Raw genomic sequence first — 15,802 nt, 5'->3', positions numbered from 1 at the left:
AGAATTTGTTACAAACACCTGTGTACATGCTTCTGTAGCCACTACACACTTAAGTAGTAGGCTACTCCAAAGTCTGCTTATGGAAAGAGCTCATCTTCCTAGTGACTTCAGAGGGTTTTGGAGCAGGCCTCAAAATGCTAACGGCATATTAAATGTGTTTAATTATTAATACAATTTAAAAGTTGCAAAGCAGCAAGAAGCTTTAACCCTACGACTTAAGATTACAGTGATTAAGACTGCAGCATAAAACTCTACAGAAACAGTGGCCTAAGAGATGCACGCCAAAACTGTATAAATTAAAGTTACCACGATCTCAGGGCAAAAGGTCTTATGGAGCTGAAATGACTTATGGCTGAAATGAAAGTTACTTTTTAGTTCAATAAGCCCTTACCTCATTAAAAAAATATATATTAATTATTTATGCAGTTAAGTCATTCATCCGTGTTTCACGCAAGTCACCGAATTTATATACATATTTTTCCATGCAATTAGCATAGTTGTTGTAAAAGTATAAAAATTTGTGGCTTAAATGTATTCCAGGCACCTATGACAAAAAAAAAAAATCACCAAAGGAACTTAACAAGACAATTCACAGAGTGCTTCCTACCAGAAACAAACACACAGTAAATTATAAGGTTGGTTGGTATTGAAATCCACTTTAAAATTACAATGTATAACGCAGATCATTGGATTTTTTTACTTACAGTTGCATGAATGAAGCTGATATTATTGTGAGACAGTCTATAAACATTATAACCCAGCCTTATTAAGACATCTAATTTAAACATCAAAATAGTGAGTAGTTTGTTGTCAAGATAGAAGTACTAACAATTACTAGTTGCTGATCACAAAAGTACTGTATTCTGTTCAGAGTGACTATATGCAGCTATCTTACCGATTAACCAAAAACGGTCCAATCTTGTCATCTGCACAAGCATGATGACAACCTCATAAACTGCATTAATGCAGAAGTGCGTTACACTTGCTTAAACAATTGCTTACACCAAAAGCCTGATCCGATTACAAAGACACAGAAGGGTTAGTGAGAACATGAACTGTATTCAGGTCTTTAAGTGGCTGCCTGTACATCTATTACCTACTGCTAGAGAAAGATGTCATGTTGAACGGAATAGCCTCATGGCCTGGATGTGACCATCCAACAATCATCTGGACCCACTCTACTGATTCAAGCAACTAGATATTTAGTTCAGGAACTATTTATCCATTTTATCATTAAGACATTCAAATAAAGGCCATTGCAGCAACGTAAGGGGAATTTTCAGCACCCAGAAATGCAGAGTTTAGGACTCTCCTGCTGCTGTAAGCATTAGCTCTGCTCCTGCAGAATATGTTTCTCTATGGACAGGGATAAGAGCATGGCACCACAGACTGTTTCATGGCTATCGATGTGCTGGGACAGGAGATGTTGGTGCAGCTGTAAGTGATAAAATTGTACCTTCTAAAAGTATCTTCATGTTGCAGTGTGGTAGGACTCACTGGTACGCAAATGCAATCAAAGTGCAGCACGTGAACTCACAGTGTTTTTTGGTCACTGCTTTATTTTAAGGATCCACAAGGTGCAATACCCAAAGGAACAATGCTGGCCATTCTGATAACAACAGTTGCTTACATAGGCGTTGCAATATGTGCAGGTAAGTATAGAGCCTCTGTTTCATGTCTTAATTTATACAGATATGAAAGTCTGAAAGCCTAGTATGCAGATGACTGATTAAACTCAACATTTTTTCATCCTGTGAATTTTTTATGTAGAAACAGTTGCTTTGATTTTATTGAATGTAAAAACAGTGAATAAAAAGAAATAATCAGCAGAAACAAAAGTCCCTGTTTGGCAGCTGGATGACATTTGCCTTGTTTGAGTTTACACAAGAATAGAAAAATGATTTTCATAGAACTTACACAATTATTTTTGCATTTGATTCAGTGACAAAGACTACTAGCCTATAGTATTCATGAGTGTAGTAAAGATTCAAGAACTTCAAATCAATCTGCTCATCTTTTGTTTCTCGTTCACGTTGAAGTTTCATATGGCTTCTATTTACTCTCATTAGTCTTAGTAAGCACTCATCAGTGTCATGGCAACACGCTTATTTTATATGTCGTGTATCAAAGACATCAATTGCCTCTCTTCAAGAAGATGTTCTATTTTACTAACTGCTCTACAATATTGGAATGTGAGGTAACAAAAATGGACGCAAGTGTAAAAAGGAGACCAGGTACTGTGTTGGAGAAACATGCAATTAAGTTCTCATTACAAGGGTATATTAAATTTCTGATGAAGAAATATATTTTTTTCTTCTATTTGAACAGTACAGTAATGACGAGTGTTGTAAATGACACTCCTCCTCATGACCAAATATCCCAGCATTGTATGAAAGTCCTGCAGGGTACTCACTTTCCTGGGAGATGAATCTTGAGTCTTCCTGACTTTAGCAATCCTTGTACTTTATGCAAAAGACAGAATACTCGAGTCAAATTTCAGCTCAGATATCACATGATTTGGATCTACATTTCACCTGCAATTACAGTCGAAGCAGTCATTCTTCGTTTTGTTATAAATTTGTGTTAATACAGTGTTCTGTTCTCACAAGCAATAGCTGTATTTCAACTTCAGAGCTGTCTACTATTCAGTGTAATATTTACTTATTTATATACTGATTTGCTAAATAGATAACGGTTACTTTGGAGTCTCAATAACATTTTTGACATGTTTGAAAATACCATATAAACTTACACTTTGGCTGTTAAAGATGTAGAGATCAGCTTTCTACATTAACTCCATGTGTTTCTTCCCATTCTGGCAGCAAACAAGAAAAAACAGCATAAACATTATCATTAAACACAAGGACTATAGGCAATTTCTCCTGTTCAAAGTTTTTCTTACTGTACTGATCTTCGGAGGGCTGCGACAATTTAAACAGATGAGGATCTGGGTCTCTAAAGCAACTGTGTGTCCTTGTTAAACCAAAAAAAAAAAAAGTATGTCTGGACCTAGGACCCGCATTGACACGTTACCTTTGAATACTGACACTTGTAAAATTTGTCACAGACTGACAATCTACTTCTCAGTTAACTTATTATTGATCTCCAGTGTCTGGTTCTCTACTTTCAGAAAAATGCTAGTCTTCATTAGTCAACTATTTGACTATTTTAAGAGTAACAGAAGTAAATAGTTGCTTACAGATAACATAAGAAACTTAGCCCAAGTGCAGGGAAGTAATCTCTGCCTGACATGAAAACATTACTCTTTGGCATGACACTGAGGCAGTGATTGTACAAAATATATGCACACTGAGTCAACGTACAGCAAGAACATTGTGGCACCACAAGGAAGGAAAATAATAATATGTTGTTGTTTCCACAGCCTCCTGTGTTGTCCGAGATGCTACTGGGAACATCAATGATACAGTTGTATCTGGAATGAGCTGCAATGGATCATCTGCCTGCAACCTAGGCTACGATTTTTCCAGATGCAGAAATCAGCCATGTGATTATGGGCTGATGAATAATTTTCAGGTTTTAATGAAATAATATGTATAATCATAAGCAAAGCATGAATACATAAGTACAAACATGCAAAAATATTATTTTACTGACAACTGACTGCAACAGGACATCCACTTTCATCTAAAAAAAAGTCTAAAACCGTAGGAATAATCAAAGCAAAACATCCCTGCATTCCTTATTACCTTCACACTGCCATCACTAGCCTTCCCAGCACTCTGCTAAGGTCTTCATCTCCCCTTTCAAGAAGTACCATGCAACAGCATATACTCCAACACCTTCAAACTCAAAGCCTAGACTTAACAAAGACCTCAGGAACTCCTGTCAGATGAGCAGCTCATCTCACTGCTCTTTACACATGAATGTGATTTTTACCTCAGGGGTGCTGTGGCCGCTGTTATAGGCTTGTGCCACAGTACAAAAGCCAGAGTTCTGATTTCTTATAAAAAAAAAAAGTATCCAAAAATAGTCAAGTGGGAAGTAATGCAATCTTTCTCCTAGGCCAGAGATACTGTCTGCCATTTTTATTCTTCAAAATAGAGCTTAGGCAAAGGATCAAAGAAAAGCAGTTCTTCTGCAGCACCACAACCATGGCTCCCAGATGTTCAGCCCCTCAGCTTCACAGCCACAAGAGGAGCTCACCACCTACCTGCACATGCTTTTCAACTAGACATTTCGAACTTTTAAAGACATTTGCTTTTTTTTTTTTTTCCCAGCTGGTTCTGCTAAATGACAGGGCTGGGTAACCACCTTTAAAGGGATATGCTGTTCCTGTTGCAGACTACTTTTCATTCATTCGCAGACTGTTTTCCTTCCTTCCTCATTCCCACCTCAGTTCAGCTGCGCAGGCTCAGGGGAACCCTTAAAAACAGTGACCTCACTCAAGCCATGCAGAGCTTCATTTCTCACGTTTATCCTTGCCAGAGTGAAGTCAGAAAAAATTATGTCTTCATCTGACAAATCTCCAGAATTAACTGCTCTCTTTCCTGGAGTACTTCCTACACACCGAAAAGCATCTGGCAATCACATCCATCCACTTCATCTTTTTCTTCCTTCTCTGGTGCCTCTGAACTTAGCAGCCCTTTTATTTTAATAGTGGTAAAAGCCAGGAAAGGCCCCTCTGGAAGGGCTGAGGGAGGCCTGATGGTGCCCAGCATCACAGTTTGCGGTGTGGCTGTTGTACCAGCACAGTCATGTATTCTTCTCTTCCTTTTTGAGCCATATTTAATAATAATTAAAACAAAACAACACAACAAAAAAACCTCAGACCCTCTGACCACATTTAGCACTTTGGGGCTCTTTCCTGCTGTTTCCACTTTCCCTTTTTACTACCACTGACTATTTACCCATCAAGCAGAGACTGTGACTTATAGCAGCCAGTCAGTACAGGAGGTAAGGAAATCTCACAGATTATCATTTACCTCAGCAGACAGCTGCAGGTTTTTATAAAAATTCAGCTGTGCCTCAGTTGCTTTTCACTGAAACAGGAATAACACTACTCCCCTACTTCACAGCTGGTTTGTAGTATATTCAATTTAGGACCATGAAAAGCTGTACGTAGAGTACTTAAATGGATCTCTGATCAAAAATGTATCCAAATGCAAGTCTGATTATTCTTTTTTCCTTTTTTTTTTTTTTTTTTTTTTTAAGGTGATGAGTATGGTGTCTGGCTTTGGTCCCCTCATCACAGCTGGCATCTTTTCTGCTACTCTGTCATCAGCTCTGGCATCTCTTGTCAGCGCACCCAAAGTTTTCCAGGTAAGAATCAAAATATACATTTCCTTATACTCTATTTTACTTCAAAAACGAACAATTTAGTTGAACTCTGTGCCAAACGTGATAGGTATTTAAACAACAGTGATATATGTACAAGGACAAACCAAGGGAAACAGCACGTAGAATGTTTTTCTACAGAAACAGACAGGTCTTGGCACCCTCACAGAGGTGGGAGCATTTAGGATGGTTATGTTCCTTTGGTCAGAGCTCAGCTTGGTGGCAGAAACAGTTGCTGGTTTTCGAAAGCTTCAAGGCTATTTTCAGGACCACTTCTATCTCCTTACAGAAAGCCAGCCTGTAGCTCAGTAATACCAGGAACATGCGGCAGCCCTCATTCCTGTACTGGCAGGTGTGCTCAGACAGGCTCTCTCCACACACCGCCAGGGAACCAGCAACGTGCTTCCCAGCAATGTGAATGGGAACACAGGACAGAACGATAGCTTGCACACCTTACAGCCAAGCTCTGATTTCTGTGACAGTTTCCTCCAGTTTAGACTGTACTTAATTCTGTTTATGTCTTTTTAAAGCACTGGATAAGTGTCAAATGACTGTGATTGTTTTTTCTGCTATTATTTAGCAGGATGTTGGCTTATCACCTTATTTGAACATTTACATGCCATAGCAATAGATGGACTTGAAGTACTAAGATTTAATTTTTGTTTAACAAAAGCCTAGCACAAGCTGTCACTCACATACAGTGAATTTCTTCAGAAAGAGATCACTGCTCAGCAGAATTAAATTCTGATTTGTCTACCAGGCTCTTTGCAAGGACAACGTCTACAAAGGGCTCCACTTCTTTGCCAAAGGATATGGAAAAAACAACGAGCCAATCAGGGGATATGTTCTCACTTTTGTGATTGCTATGGCGTTCATATTGATTGGTTTGTATATAATTACATAACTGCAATATATGTTTTGAAAGTATATAAACTGAGATTTTAATACAATGATTAGCTATGGTTAGAAAAAATTCCAGTCAGGTAAGCACACTCAAAGCCCTGGCAGCAATTTCATCACCCTTAAAGCAAAGAGAAACAAACGGGGGCTCTGGTAATATCTCAGTACCACCAGAGCCTCATTGCCAAAGATACTAAGTAGGTGCAGCTCCTGTTCACTTCACTGTAAGAAGGCAGCGCTTAGAACTATATCAAATAAGGCAACATCCAACTTTGAAAATGTATTTCCAGTTCATATTGCGTATGGATGTGAAATAATTTTGAGATAATTAGGAGGCCTACTCTGCCAAGCCTTCCCCACAATCAGCTCAAAGGCACAGCCCAAATTGCCAGCACTGGTGGCAGAAAAACTTAGCTACTGTACTGAGTGTGCTATCACTATTAGCAGTAATTCTGGGGGGTTGGATTTTTAAAATTAATTTTTCCGAGATTTCAATTTCAAATTGTGTGACACTCAATAAATGGGAAGTTTAGTAGAGAGAATTCAGATAGTCATTTAAAAAGCAAAACAATACATTTTGACTAAAAGCCTTTCAAGAAACAAGTGTGCTCTAAATCACATATGTAAAGCTCTGAAATTCATACCAGATGCACATCATTAAGAAGCAGTCTGCAGAACTGGAGTTATCAAGTATAACCTTACATGGCATATATATTATTAAAATGAGCAGACACACTAATATAAGTGAGGGTATATCAAGGTGGCCTTAAATTAGTACCACAGGAAAATAGCCAAACTCTCCCTGAATAAAAAATTCAGACAGTATCCAGATTTAATGCAGTCAGAAGAAAGCTATCCACAACCTAGGAAACTGATGCCTGTGTCTGAATTGTGTGTGTGTCTTGCAGCTGAACTGAATACCATTGCTCCCATCATCTCCAATTTCTTCCTGGCTTCATACGCTTTGATTAATTTCTCCTGCTTTCATGCCTCATATGCAAAATCTCCAGGTGAGTCGGCATTCACCAGTGATTTAAGGGTGGGCTACACAGACTTATCTCTGCAAGTTTTCAACTGTATGTCAAAGAAAGCTGCAGTACCTGTAAAACATCTAAGCTATGTGATCTGAGGTTTTACTGCTCCCATTGAATATGATTTTATTTATCTGCAAGAGACAAAAATAATGGCTCTAGCCCTTACATTCCCTGCAGTTGTTCAAGATGAAAAAGACTTTGGTGGATCCCACTGGAACAGAAAAGCTGTTCCTTAGGGTGTTTTTCTCCTCACTATCACTCAACATGGATGAATAAAAAGCTATACTACCTCTGACCACATAAAGTAAGCAAGGTATAGTGGGGTATCATTATGCCTGTCTCTGCCAGAACTATGGTGAAATTTGCAGAAGGTTCATGAGCAGTAACTGTGCTAGAAGTAATACAGCCTTGAAGGGAACACACAGAACAAGAGCAGGTCCCCAGAACAGCATCAGGACAGCTCTGCGGTGGCTAGTAGCAGAAATGTAGGGTGAAAAACAATGAGGGCCTCTACAAGGGTAACTTGGGAGTTACTCTCTACACTTGCACAGCAAGAGAAAATACAGGCTTGCAGGTATATGCATCACCACAGATGAACAGTCCTCATCATCATCATTAATGGAGGAGTGACACCTTAAGGACTAAAGTCAATCAGCTGAGCAGCACGGTTTTGGGCACACAGGAAAGACATGTTCCTGCTGATATGAATCAATTATTCAATTCGAGAAGCAGGGAACACATTTTTGATTTCCAGTGTGAAGAAACCTGCAGTGGTAGCACAAATGCCTACACCAACTTCCTTCCTACAGATCTGCATGGCGCCATTTGTTCAGAGGGCAGAAAAGATGAACACTTCTTCTAATTACCTGCACAGCTGAATAAATGCAGATCTGCTCTACATGGCCTTAGAGCTGAGTAAAAATTACCTCTACAGATTTCATGTATGTGCATCTGATTCAACTCTGCCACTACTTAACATTTCCTGACAAAACTGTACCCATTTTTTTTCTCATTTCCTCCAGTTAATTTCTGCCAATTCACAGTGATAGATTATCATAATTGCAAGGCTGCAGGATAGCAAATTTCTTCACAGCAGGACCTTCCCATTCCCTCATTACAAAGATGATCCAAGATAGGGTTGCTCAACCTCTCCTTGTATCTTCAGTGCTTTTCTCCTCTCCAAAGAGTCTGCTCTGTAGAACACCTGGCAGAGACCTGCAAACCATGGAGGCTCACTGCTTGCTTCATTTTAATTGCTAGCAGGGGAAGAATTCAATACTGCAGCTGAAGAGCAGCAGGAATAATATCTTTTTAAAGTCAATTGTCAATGATTTTATTTTTATGCAGCGAGGCCAGGCAATTTCCAAATTTAAAAGACACATGCACTTAAGAGCATTGGGACAAACTCTCCTCTCAGCAAGCATTTAGCTCCTATTAATAAGTTCTATGCATATGCATCAAAAGGACGTAATAACCTATTACCTGGAGTTACAGGAAAACCTATTTTCAGTTCTGAACCAGTGAACTTTAATTTGGCAAAAATACATATAAGCAGAACAGCTATTCAAAGTGAGGCTGGACAAAGCAGTAGGAAACAGGTTATAGTGAATGGCTTGCAAGCCCCAGTACTTGGTATGTATAGAAATCTAAACCAGCCAATACCCTGGAAGTACCTGTTGCCTGAGAACTTGCACATACCCCTCCCACCCCTTCTGACAGAGCCTGAAAAAAACTGCACGTGAGTCTGTATGTGCAAGACCAGTGGATCACCACTTGCTTTATATATTTTTCTGCTCTTCTTATTTCCTCAATTCTCTTTAAACAGGTTGGAGACCTGCGTTCAGATATTATAACATGTGGGTATCACTCTTTGGAGCCCTGTTGTGCTGTGGCGTCATGTTTGTCATCAACTGGTGGGCAGCTCTCATCACTTATGCCATTGAACTCTTTCTATATATTTATGTAACATATAAAAAACCAGGTAAGGCCACAAGATACTTAATTTATGTATATGTTATGCAGCCTCAGCAGACTTTACCGGAATTAATTCTGCTTACAGAAGCAGCCATTCCTTCTTAAACACCTTTCCTTACGGGGAAGTTTGAACCACCATATTAAATCCCACTTTATATAAAATAGATTAAGACAATAGTCTTCTGAACTTTTGCCTTTTTAACAAGCACTTCAGGTTCAGGGCTTTGTATAAATGTTCCAGCACACCAGTTTATTCCCACATCATTATTACAGAGTTAATTTGGGCTTTCACTTGAGTATCACTCATAACTTTTTTCCATCCATACACAAAGCCTTGCTTGAATTTTGCTGTGTTCTTAGCTGTCTCATCTGGCATCCTCACTCAAAAGTGAAACCTGCTGCCACTATACAATAAAAATACAAGCTGCATTATTTGTGAACTGATCTTTCTCTAGTACCTTCATATAACTCCTCAGTAAATCACGAAAGATAGGCACATTTTACTGCTGGAAAAGATTGCTTAGTAGCTCAGCAAATCACAGGAGCTGTCCTCAGAAATCTGTGCACTATTGCAATACAGCACCAGTATGAGACAACTTAGTCTGGTTATTCATAGCCAAGACTAAACTAACCCAGGTCCAGATTTCAGTGCTAACCATCTGAATACCTTGTTCAGTGAAACAAATAATACAAAGAAAAAAGGCAAATCTCCCAGCATAAGATATGCTTTCATTGCAGCTAGCTTGATATAGCAGCACCTGGTCCGAGCCTGTGTTACTCTTTTCTGTGTATATTACTTCACTGTTGTGTGCCCTCCCTGTTTGTGCTCTCATACCTACTGGGATGGTCTGTGGTTCTCTCCCTGTACACCATGTAGGAGAATGCAGCTGTGAAAAGATGGGGTGTCAGAAAGGCATTTGAAGATTGTTACCCTTTTCCTAGTATATTGCCAATGTCCTTGCTGGAAAGTAGCAGCTTAAAGCCTGGTTACATTCACTGAAGACACCAAGCAAAAAGCTATCCATCTCCAACTCTCCAAGATAGTGACTTTTGTTCAGCACCTACCTACCAACAACAGAGTGGTTCAAAAAAGTCTAATATTCCTCAGAAAAGAAGGCCTCTAGACATCCCTCCACTTAGTTTCACTAAGCATTAGCTCTGTACCTTGACATAACTGGACTTGATCTGCATTCATGTTGACCTCAATGTGGAAAGTTGTTCCTCATCTGTCTCCTTCCACCAAAGAGCTATACAACAGAGAAGACAGGATATATATGCCAAAATTAGTTTGGGAGAACAATTTTTGCCCCATACAGAAGAATAGAACTAACCAGAGCTTGTGATGTTCCCTGCTAATGGATTAATTTGAACTTCCTGAAATTCTACACCAAACGCATTGCTCAGGGCTGTCCATTTTATACACAGGGGAAGGGTACAAAGTTAATGAAACATAGAAAAAAACATTTCCCAAGCAGAGAAAGAATGTTGCTTATGCTTTTTATAAAAATAATGAGACAATTCATTTGCATGTTGTTTTTGCATCACACAAACTAACTTGTTTTTATGAAGCATAAAGAAGGGTAGATCTATATCTAAGCATGGGAGAATATACGCTGCTTTGGCTCATAGGTAATGATTGCCGACCTTTGTAATAGAACACAGAGAAAAGCCCAGGGTTTAATACGCATTATTTATCTTTATTATATGCAGAAGTAAATTGGGGCTCTTCTACACAAGCTCTTTACTATATTAATGCCTTAGACAGTGCTCTGGCATTAACTGCAGTGGAAGATCACGTGAAAAACTTCAGGTAAGATTTCCAGTGAACAGCTGAATGGCTTACTCTGAATAAGTACATTACCTAATTAAATACAACCTGTTTTTTCCTCCTAACAGACCCCAGTGCATAGCATTAACAGGAGCTCCTATGATCAGGCCTGCTCTGCTAGACATCACACATACTTTCACAAAGAACAACGGGCTATGTATCTGCTGTGAAGTGTATACGGTAAGGTCAACTCACATAAATCCGAAAATTCATCACTGGTGGATGCTGCATATCCCCATTACACATTCCACTCTCACTTGGCACACAATGTTCCCACTGGTGCTGATGAGCTTCTGTGCAGACCGTGAAAAAGATTCACACTGAGAATGAATTTTGTCATAAGTCTTGACAAGAAGCTATCAGCTGATGCAGAGCCTGTTGGTAAATGCCTCATTGAGATGCATTTCAGAGCTCATAGTAGACAGACCAAAAAAATGATAAAAGTTTTAAAAAATAAAGCATTGCAAGATTTTTTTTTTTTAAATTGACACAGTAAGGCTCAAAAAAAAAAAAAAAAAAAAAAAAAGAGTGAGGCAGAGTTCTCTCAGGAATATAGCACAAGAGACAATTACCTGAGCTCTGTTTCCAGCTTTGCTACTCATTTGCAGGGGGTTGGCAAGTAATTCAGATCTCTGCGCAGTGCTTTCTCCAAAATTGTAACAATGCTAATTTTGAGGATAAACATGCTTTTCCAAGATCTTCTAAAGAAAGAAGCAAAATATATTTCTAGCTATAAGTAGACAGGAAGTTATGCATTTTAAAAGCATGAGCATTAGACTTTCATTAGGAAATGACAAAAATAGATGGGTTTGTAATATAGAAGAGAAAACGCATTTTAAATACTACAACAACCTTTTGAGAGGAAAGAAAAGTTCCATGGCACTAAAAGGGTCTGCAGAATCTAACTAACAGAGTCACTCCAGACAAGATAATGTATTCTTCCACATGAGCATAAGAATAATTCCTGTGATGCTGTCACTTTGTAGAATGGGAGTATATAGGAGCTACATGTGATTTTTTCCAAACTGAATGAATCTATAAAGAGTGAATGGCTCTAATCCTTTTCTATTGTAATTATTGGTAGCTTTCCCACTGCATTCAATAAGCACAGAAGCAAACCCAACAAGATCCTGAGATTAGGCAGATTCATAAGGTTGAGTTCCAGCATGTTTTCTGATTTATTTAGGCATGTTTCTCTGATATTACTACTTTCTATGTAGAACTGAAATTTCATTTTAGTCTATTAAAAAAAAATATTTTGCCAGTGTAAGCATTTTTATTCTCCTATTATTTCTCCAGTAACAAAAGCTAAATTTAATGTGGTTGGTAATAAAAGTGTGACACAATGAACCTTAGCAATTTGCAAAACTATGGCAACAACCAGATGAAAAAATTCCTGTGTCCTGGGAGTGGGAATGCCATAATGTCAGGGAGTACTTCGAATCAGTTTGCTGCCATAGTACAAGACTGTGAGGTGTCTTACTGTCACATAAGCTTCCAGGGCTCCAGAGAGAGCTGGAAATCCAGGCACTGTACTGAAGATACAATATATATCATAACAAACACAGTGAGACCATTTACCCATAAATGTAATATCCAACATATTTTGCCTCAAAGGCTGACATGCTGCTAGCTACGCATAAAGTTTTGAGACTATGCCAAAGGGAACATCTTCCATTTTCTATCCCCAAATGGGGGCAAGAAACTTTCTGGGAACATGATAATGGAATGTTCACAGATGGGTAAAATAAATATGGGAATTTAATATAGAGACAAACAGCTTTTAAACCATCTTTAAGGTTGTGGCTGCATGTTGGCTTGAACAGTGATTTTCCAGTGAAAAGGACTATTCTGCTTTTTCTCCCTGCTTTCACAAATATTTTTGCAAGGTTAGTCTTCATCTGTACCACAATTCACTGCACAATTGCTAAACATGAACAGTGATACAAAGGAGGAGCAGGGAAGGACAGATAGGCTATCATCTGATGAAGTGGGACTGTCCCCTTGGACAGCAGAAGCATCTTATATCGTGCAAGATAATTGTAAATGTTTTCTTTTATTTTTCCTTTTCACGAATTCACAGGTTCATGAATAATGCAGCAAACTCTTCTCAAGTTACACATTAAAAAGAAATACTCCGGTAAGCTTACTGTCACCCAAGAGTGCAGTATGGTCTCTGAAAAATCACGTGCATTTACATCCCTCCTCCTGTGCTTTCCAAAAAGTCATGCATTAACAGAACTACGTGAGGGACGATGCCTGAGTAAGCATCAATCCAGCCTGCTTTTGATCAGATCAAAATTCACATTATTATTTGAAACAATTAAAAATGCGTAGATAAAACATGACACACAAACTCTGCCAGATCATTTCATTTTCTTTTTCAGTGCTGCTTTATACGTGGAACTTGCTGAAAATTTTCTCCTTTTCTATATCCCCTTTTCTCCTTTTTCTATCAGCCAACACCAATTAAGTGAAAATAAATGTATTGCAGTTATTTCTACATCTCTATAAACATACAGTACATCCAATTTCCTTCCTCCCAGGAAAAAAAAATAATAAAAAGTACTTCAGCAAGGCTGAAAAGCTCTGAGACAAAGAAATTCTGAGTTTACAGTCCGTATCACCCCTTTCAAATTGTTTTTAAATTAAGTGATTCTTCCCATACACTTCATTTCAGAGTGTATGTCTTTCAGTTTTATGCTGTTCTCGAATGGGAAATTTTGAGCCTATAGTATTTGTTATGGCTAAAAAAAAAAAATCTAATTCTTCCTCTACGCAATTTTAACCAGTTTCCTAGCTTAGCAGGAGAAGCTACCAGATACTAACTTACTTTAAGTGTGAAAGATTTAAATATGAATTTTGAAATATAACCTCCTGAGCCTGAGTTTACCAAGCCTTTCTAGTTTTATGTTGTATGAAAGTTTTACTGAGTTCTATTAGTTTTCTGTCCCTTTGGAACCAAAATGGCAGCTTGCACCCTTCAAAACTACTAGAAATTATAAAAGAGTAAAGCGGTGACTGCAGACTGCATGAAATGCGACTCTGTAGCAAACTCAAGTTCTAAATCATCTGTTTCTAACAAACCAGTCTGGTACCACTTCCCGCATTAAGAACAAGCAAACACACTCACTTGATTTCAAGTGCTTCCAAGTTATCTGCATCTTTCTGACACATCTAATTACTACTTCTGTCTCGGATGTTGCTGGACACACTCCCACAGTTTACAATCCCACTTTCTATTATTCCTCGGAAAGCAAAAACTACCTGTGCAGCCAGTAACACTCCAAAGCCAGCACCTTGAGCATCCCTCTCTGTGTTTCGTCTTCACTGCAGAAGAGCTAGACTACTGTTACAGCTTTCTAAAAATCAGTATAAAAGGCAATAAACAAGGCCTCACAAACCTTAACCTCACACTTAAGAGCACAGATTTTTGCAATCAGTTAAATTCCAGATATATGCTCCCCAAACTTATCTTATCTTTATAAATTCCCTGCTTGCAGCCTTGATGTCTCCCCTGGGCCAAATCTTTCTGGGGACTGACTGCCAAGCCTTTCACTCCTGAGAATGTACTAGGTCTTATGACTTGGATAGAGACACGGATTTTGCCTCATTAAATTACCAGATGACCACAGGAAGGACCTGGTAACAAAGGCAGTGACATGTTTAATTGTATGGCAACATCTTTCTCTTCTTATTAGTAGACAGTAGTTTAACACGGTGTATGTAGATCTGCTCAGCCTTATTTATGTAATCAAGTCAGGAAAGGAGTTTATTCACTCTGAGATGTTTCATCATACCTTAGATATTTTTCTAAGATGCTACAGCCCAGAGTAGTCATCCTTTCTGTCAGAATCACTATATTTAAGTAGCATTAACAGCCTCAGCATTCTTGAGCAGAATGTGAATTATGTTAGCAGCCTAGTTCTTTTCAAAGGGTTGAATCTCTGCGGACTCTTTTGGGAAATGTATTTTTCTGACTCTCTCCATTTACTCCCACAGCAGACTAGGTAACTCCTTCAAAATCACTCCGTGATGTATAATACAAAGCCTTCTTAATAATATTTTATTGTATCATGCAGGGACCACGCAAGCTGTGTGTTAAGGAGATGAACAGTGGCATGGCAAAAAAGCAGGCCTGGCTTACAAAGAACAAAAGAAAAGCCTTTTATGCGGCAGTGGCAGCTGACAGCTTCAGAGATGGAGTCAAAAGTCTCCTTCAAGTAAGCTTTTTGTTTACAGAACACATAGAAGAGTGCTACATCAAAGCATCCCTTTATGGAAAGCATTTCTGTTTACTTGTTAAGAAGTCCTGTGTATGTATGGAAAATGTTATAAATAGAGAGGGCATTCTGGGGGTACATGTATTTATATTTCATAAACAGATCTAGTTCTGGGCTATGGGATTAGGAGACAAGGCAGGCTGATTCTTTCCTAAGTGAACCAGATACTTCCTAAAAAAAAAAAAAAAAGGCCTCTACAGGGCAACATATGAATGTCTGTGCAGCTGACACTTGATACACTTCAAATCAATTCTATTGCTTGGTATTATGCAGCATAATAAGTATCTAAGAATTTTTTTGCATTTATTGAAAACAAAGTGTAATAAACATACATTTTTTGCAAACAGAGAACGCCATCTAAAAAAGTGGGCAATATTTTTCTATTACCCTAAGAATACAGCAGACTTTTTCCAAAAGTCCATTTTTAAATGGCTATAACAACAGAGGCACTTTTTATATGTTTTCCATTTCTCTGTCTCTCAAATGTA

The 15,802-nt window shown here is 38.5% G+C and overlaps 1 protein-coding gene and 1 long non-coding RNA gene across 4 annotated transcripts in view; one reads left to right on the top strand and one right to left on the bottom strand.

Annotated features, from left to right (window-relative positions):
* The window catches only part of LOC308200800, a 61,137-nt gene that overhangs the window by 25,479 nt on the left and 19,856 nt on the right, over positions 1–15,802 (bottom strand). The window contains exons 4-9 of the long non-coding RNA XR_013955815.1: positions 11,604–11,732; positions 11,227–11,324; positions 10,368–10,450; positions 2,753–2,815; positions 2,414–2,534; positions 392–544 (exon numbers count right to left, since the gene is read on the bottom strand). This is a non-coding gene — a long non-coding RNA (uncharacterized lncRNA). The remainder of the gene's footprint in view (positions 1–391; positions 545–2,413; positions 2,535–2,752; positions 2,816–10,367; positions 10,451–11,226; positions 11,325–11,603; positions 11,733–15,802) is intronic.
* Positions 1–15,802, top strand: part of SLC12A1 (solute carrier family 12 member 1) — a 50,724-nt gene that overhangs the window by 19,202 nt on the left and 15,720 nt on the right. For all 3 annotated transcript variants that reach the window (XM_080607129.1, XM_080607128.1, XM_080607127.1), the window contains exons 10-18: positions 1,568–1,652; positions 3,383–3,534; positions 5,173–5,280; positions 6,056–6,179; positions 7,104–7,205; positions 9,055–9,210; positions 10,914–11,013; positions 11,100–11,211; positions 15,114–15,254. In XM_080607129.1, the coding sequence (XP_080463255.1) occupies positions 1,568–1,652; positions 3,383–3,534; positions 5,173–5,280; positions 6,056–6,179; positions 7,104–7,205; positions 9,055–9,210; positions 10,914–11,013; positions 11,100–11,211; positions 15,114–15,254 (1,080 nt within the window). The remainder of the gene's footprint in view (positions 1–1,567; positions 1,653–3,382; positions 3,535–5,172; positions 5,281–6,055; positions 6,180–7,103; positions 7,206–9,054; positions 9,211–10,913; positions 11,014–11,099; positions 11,212–15,113; positions 15,255–15,802) is intronic.

This window comes from Anser brachyrhynchus (assembly GCF_964034855.1).
Source record: "Anser brachyrhynchus genome assembly, chromosome: 11".
Classification (NCBI taxonomy): domain Eukaryota; kingdom Metazoa; phylum Chordata; class Aves; order Anseriformes; family Anatidae; genus Anser; species Anser brachyrhynchus.
This window is presented reverse-complemented; position numbering and strand designations above follow the sequence as displayed.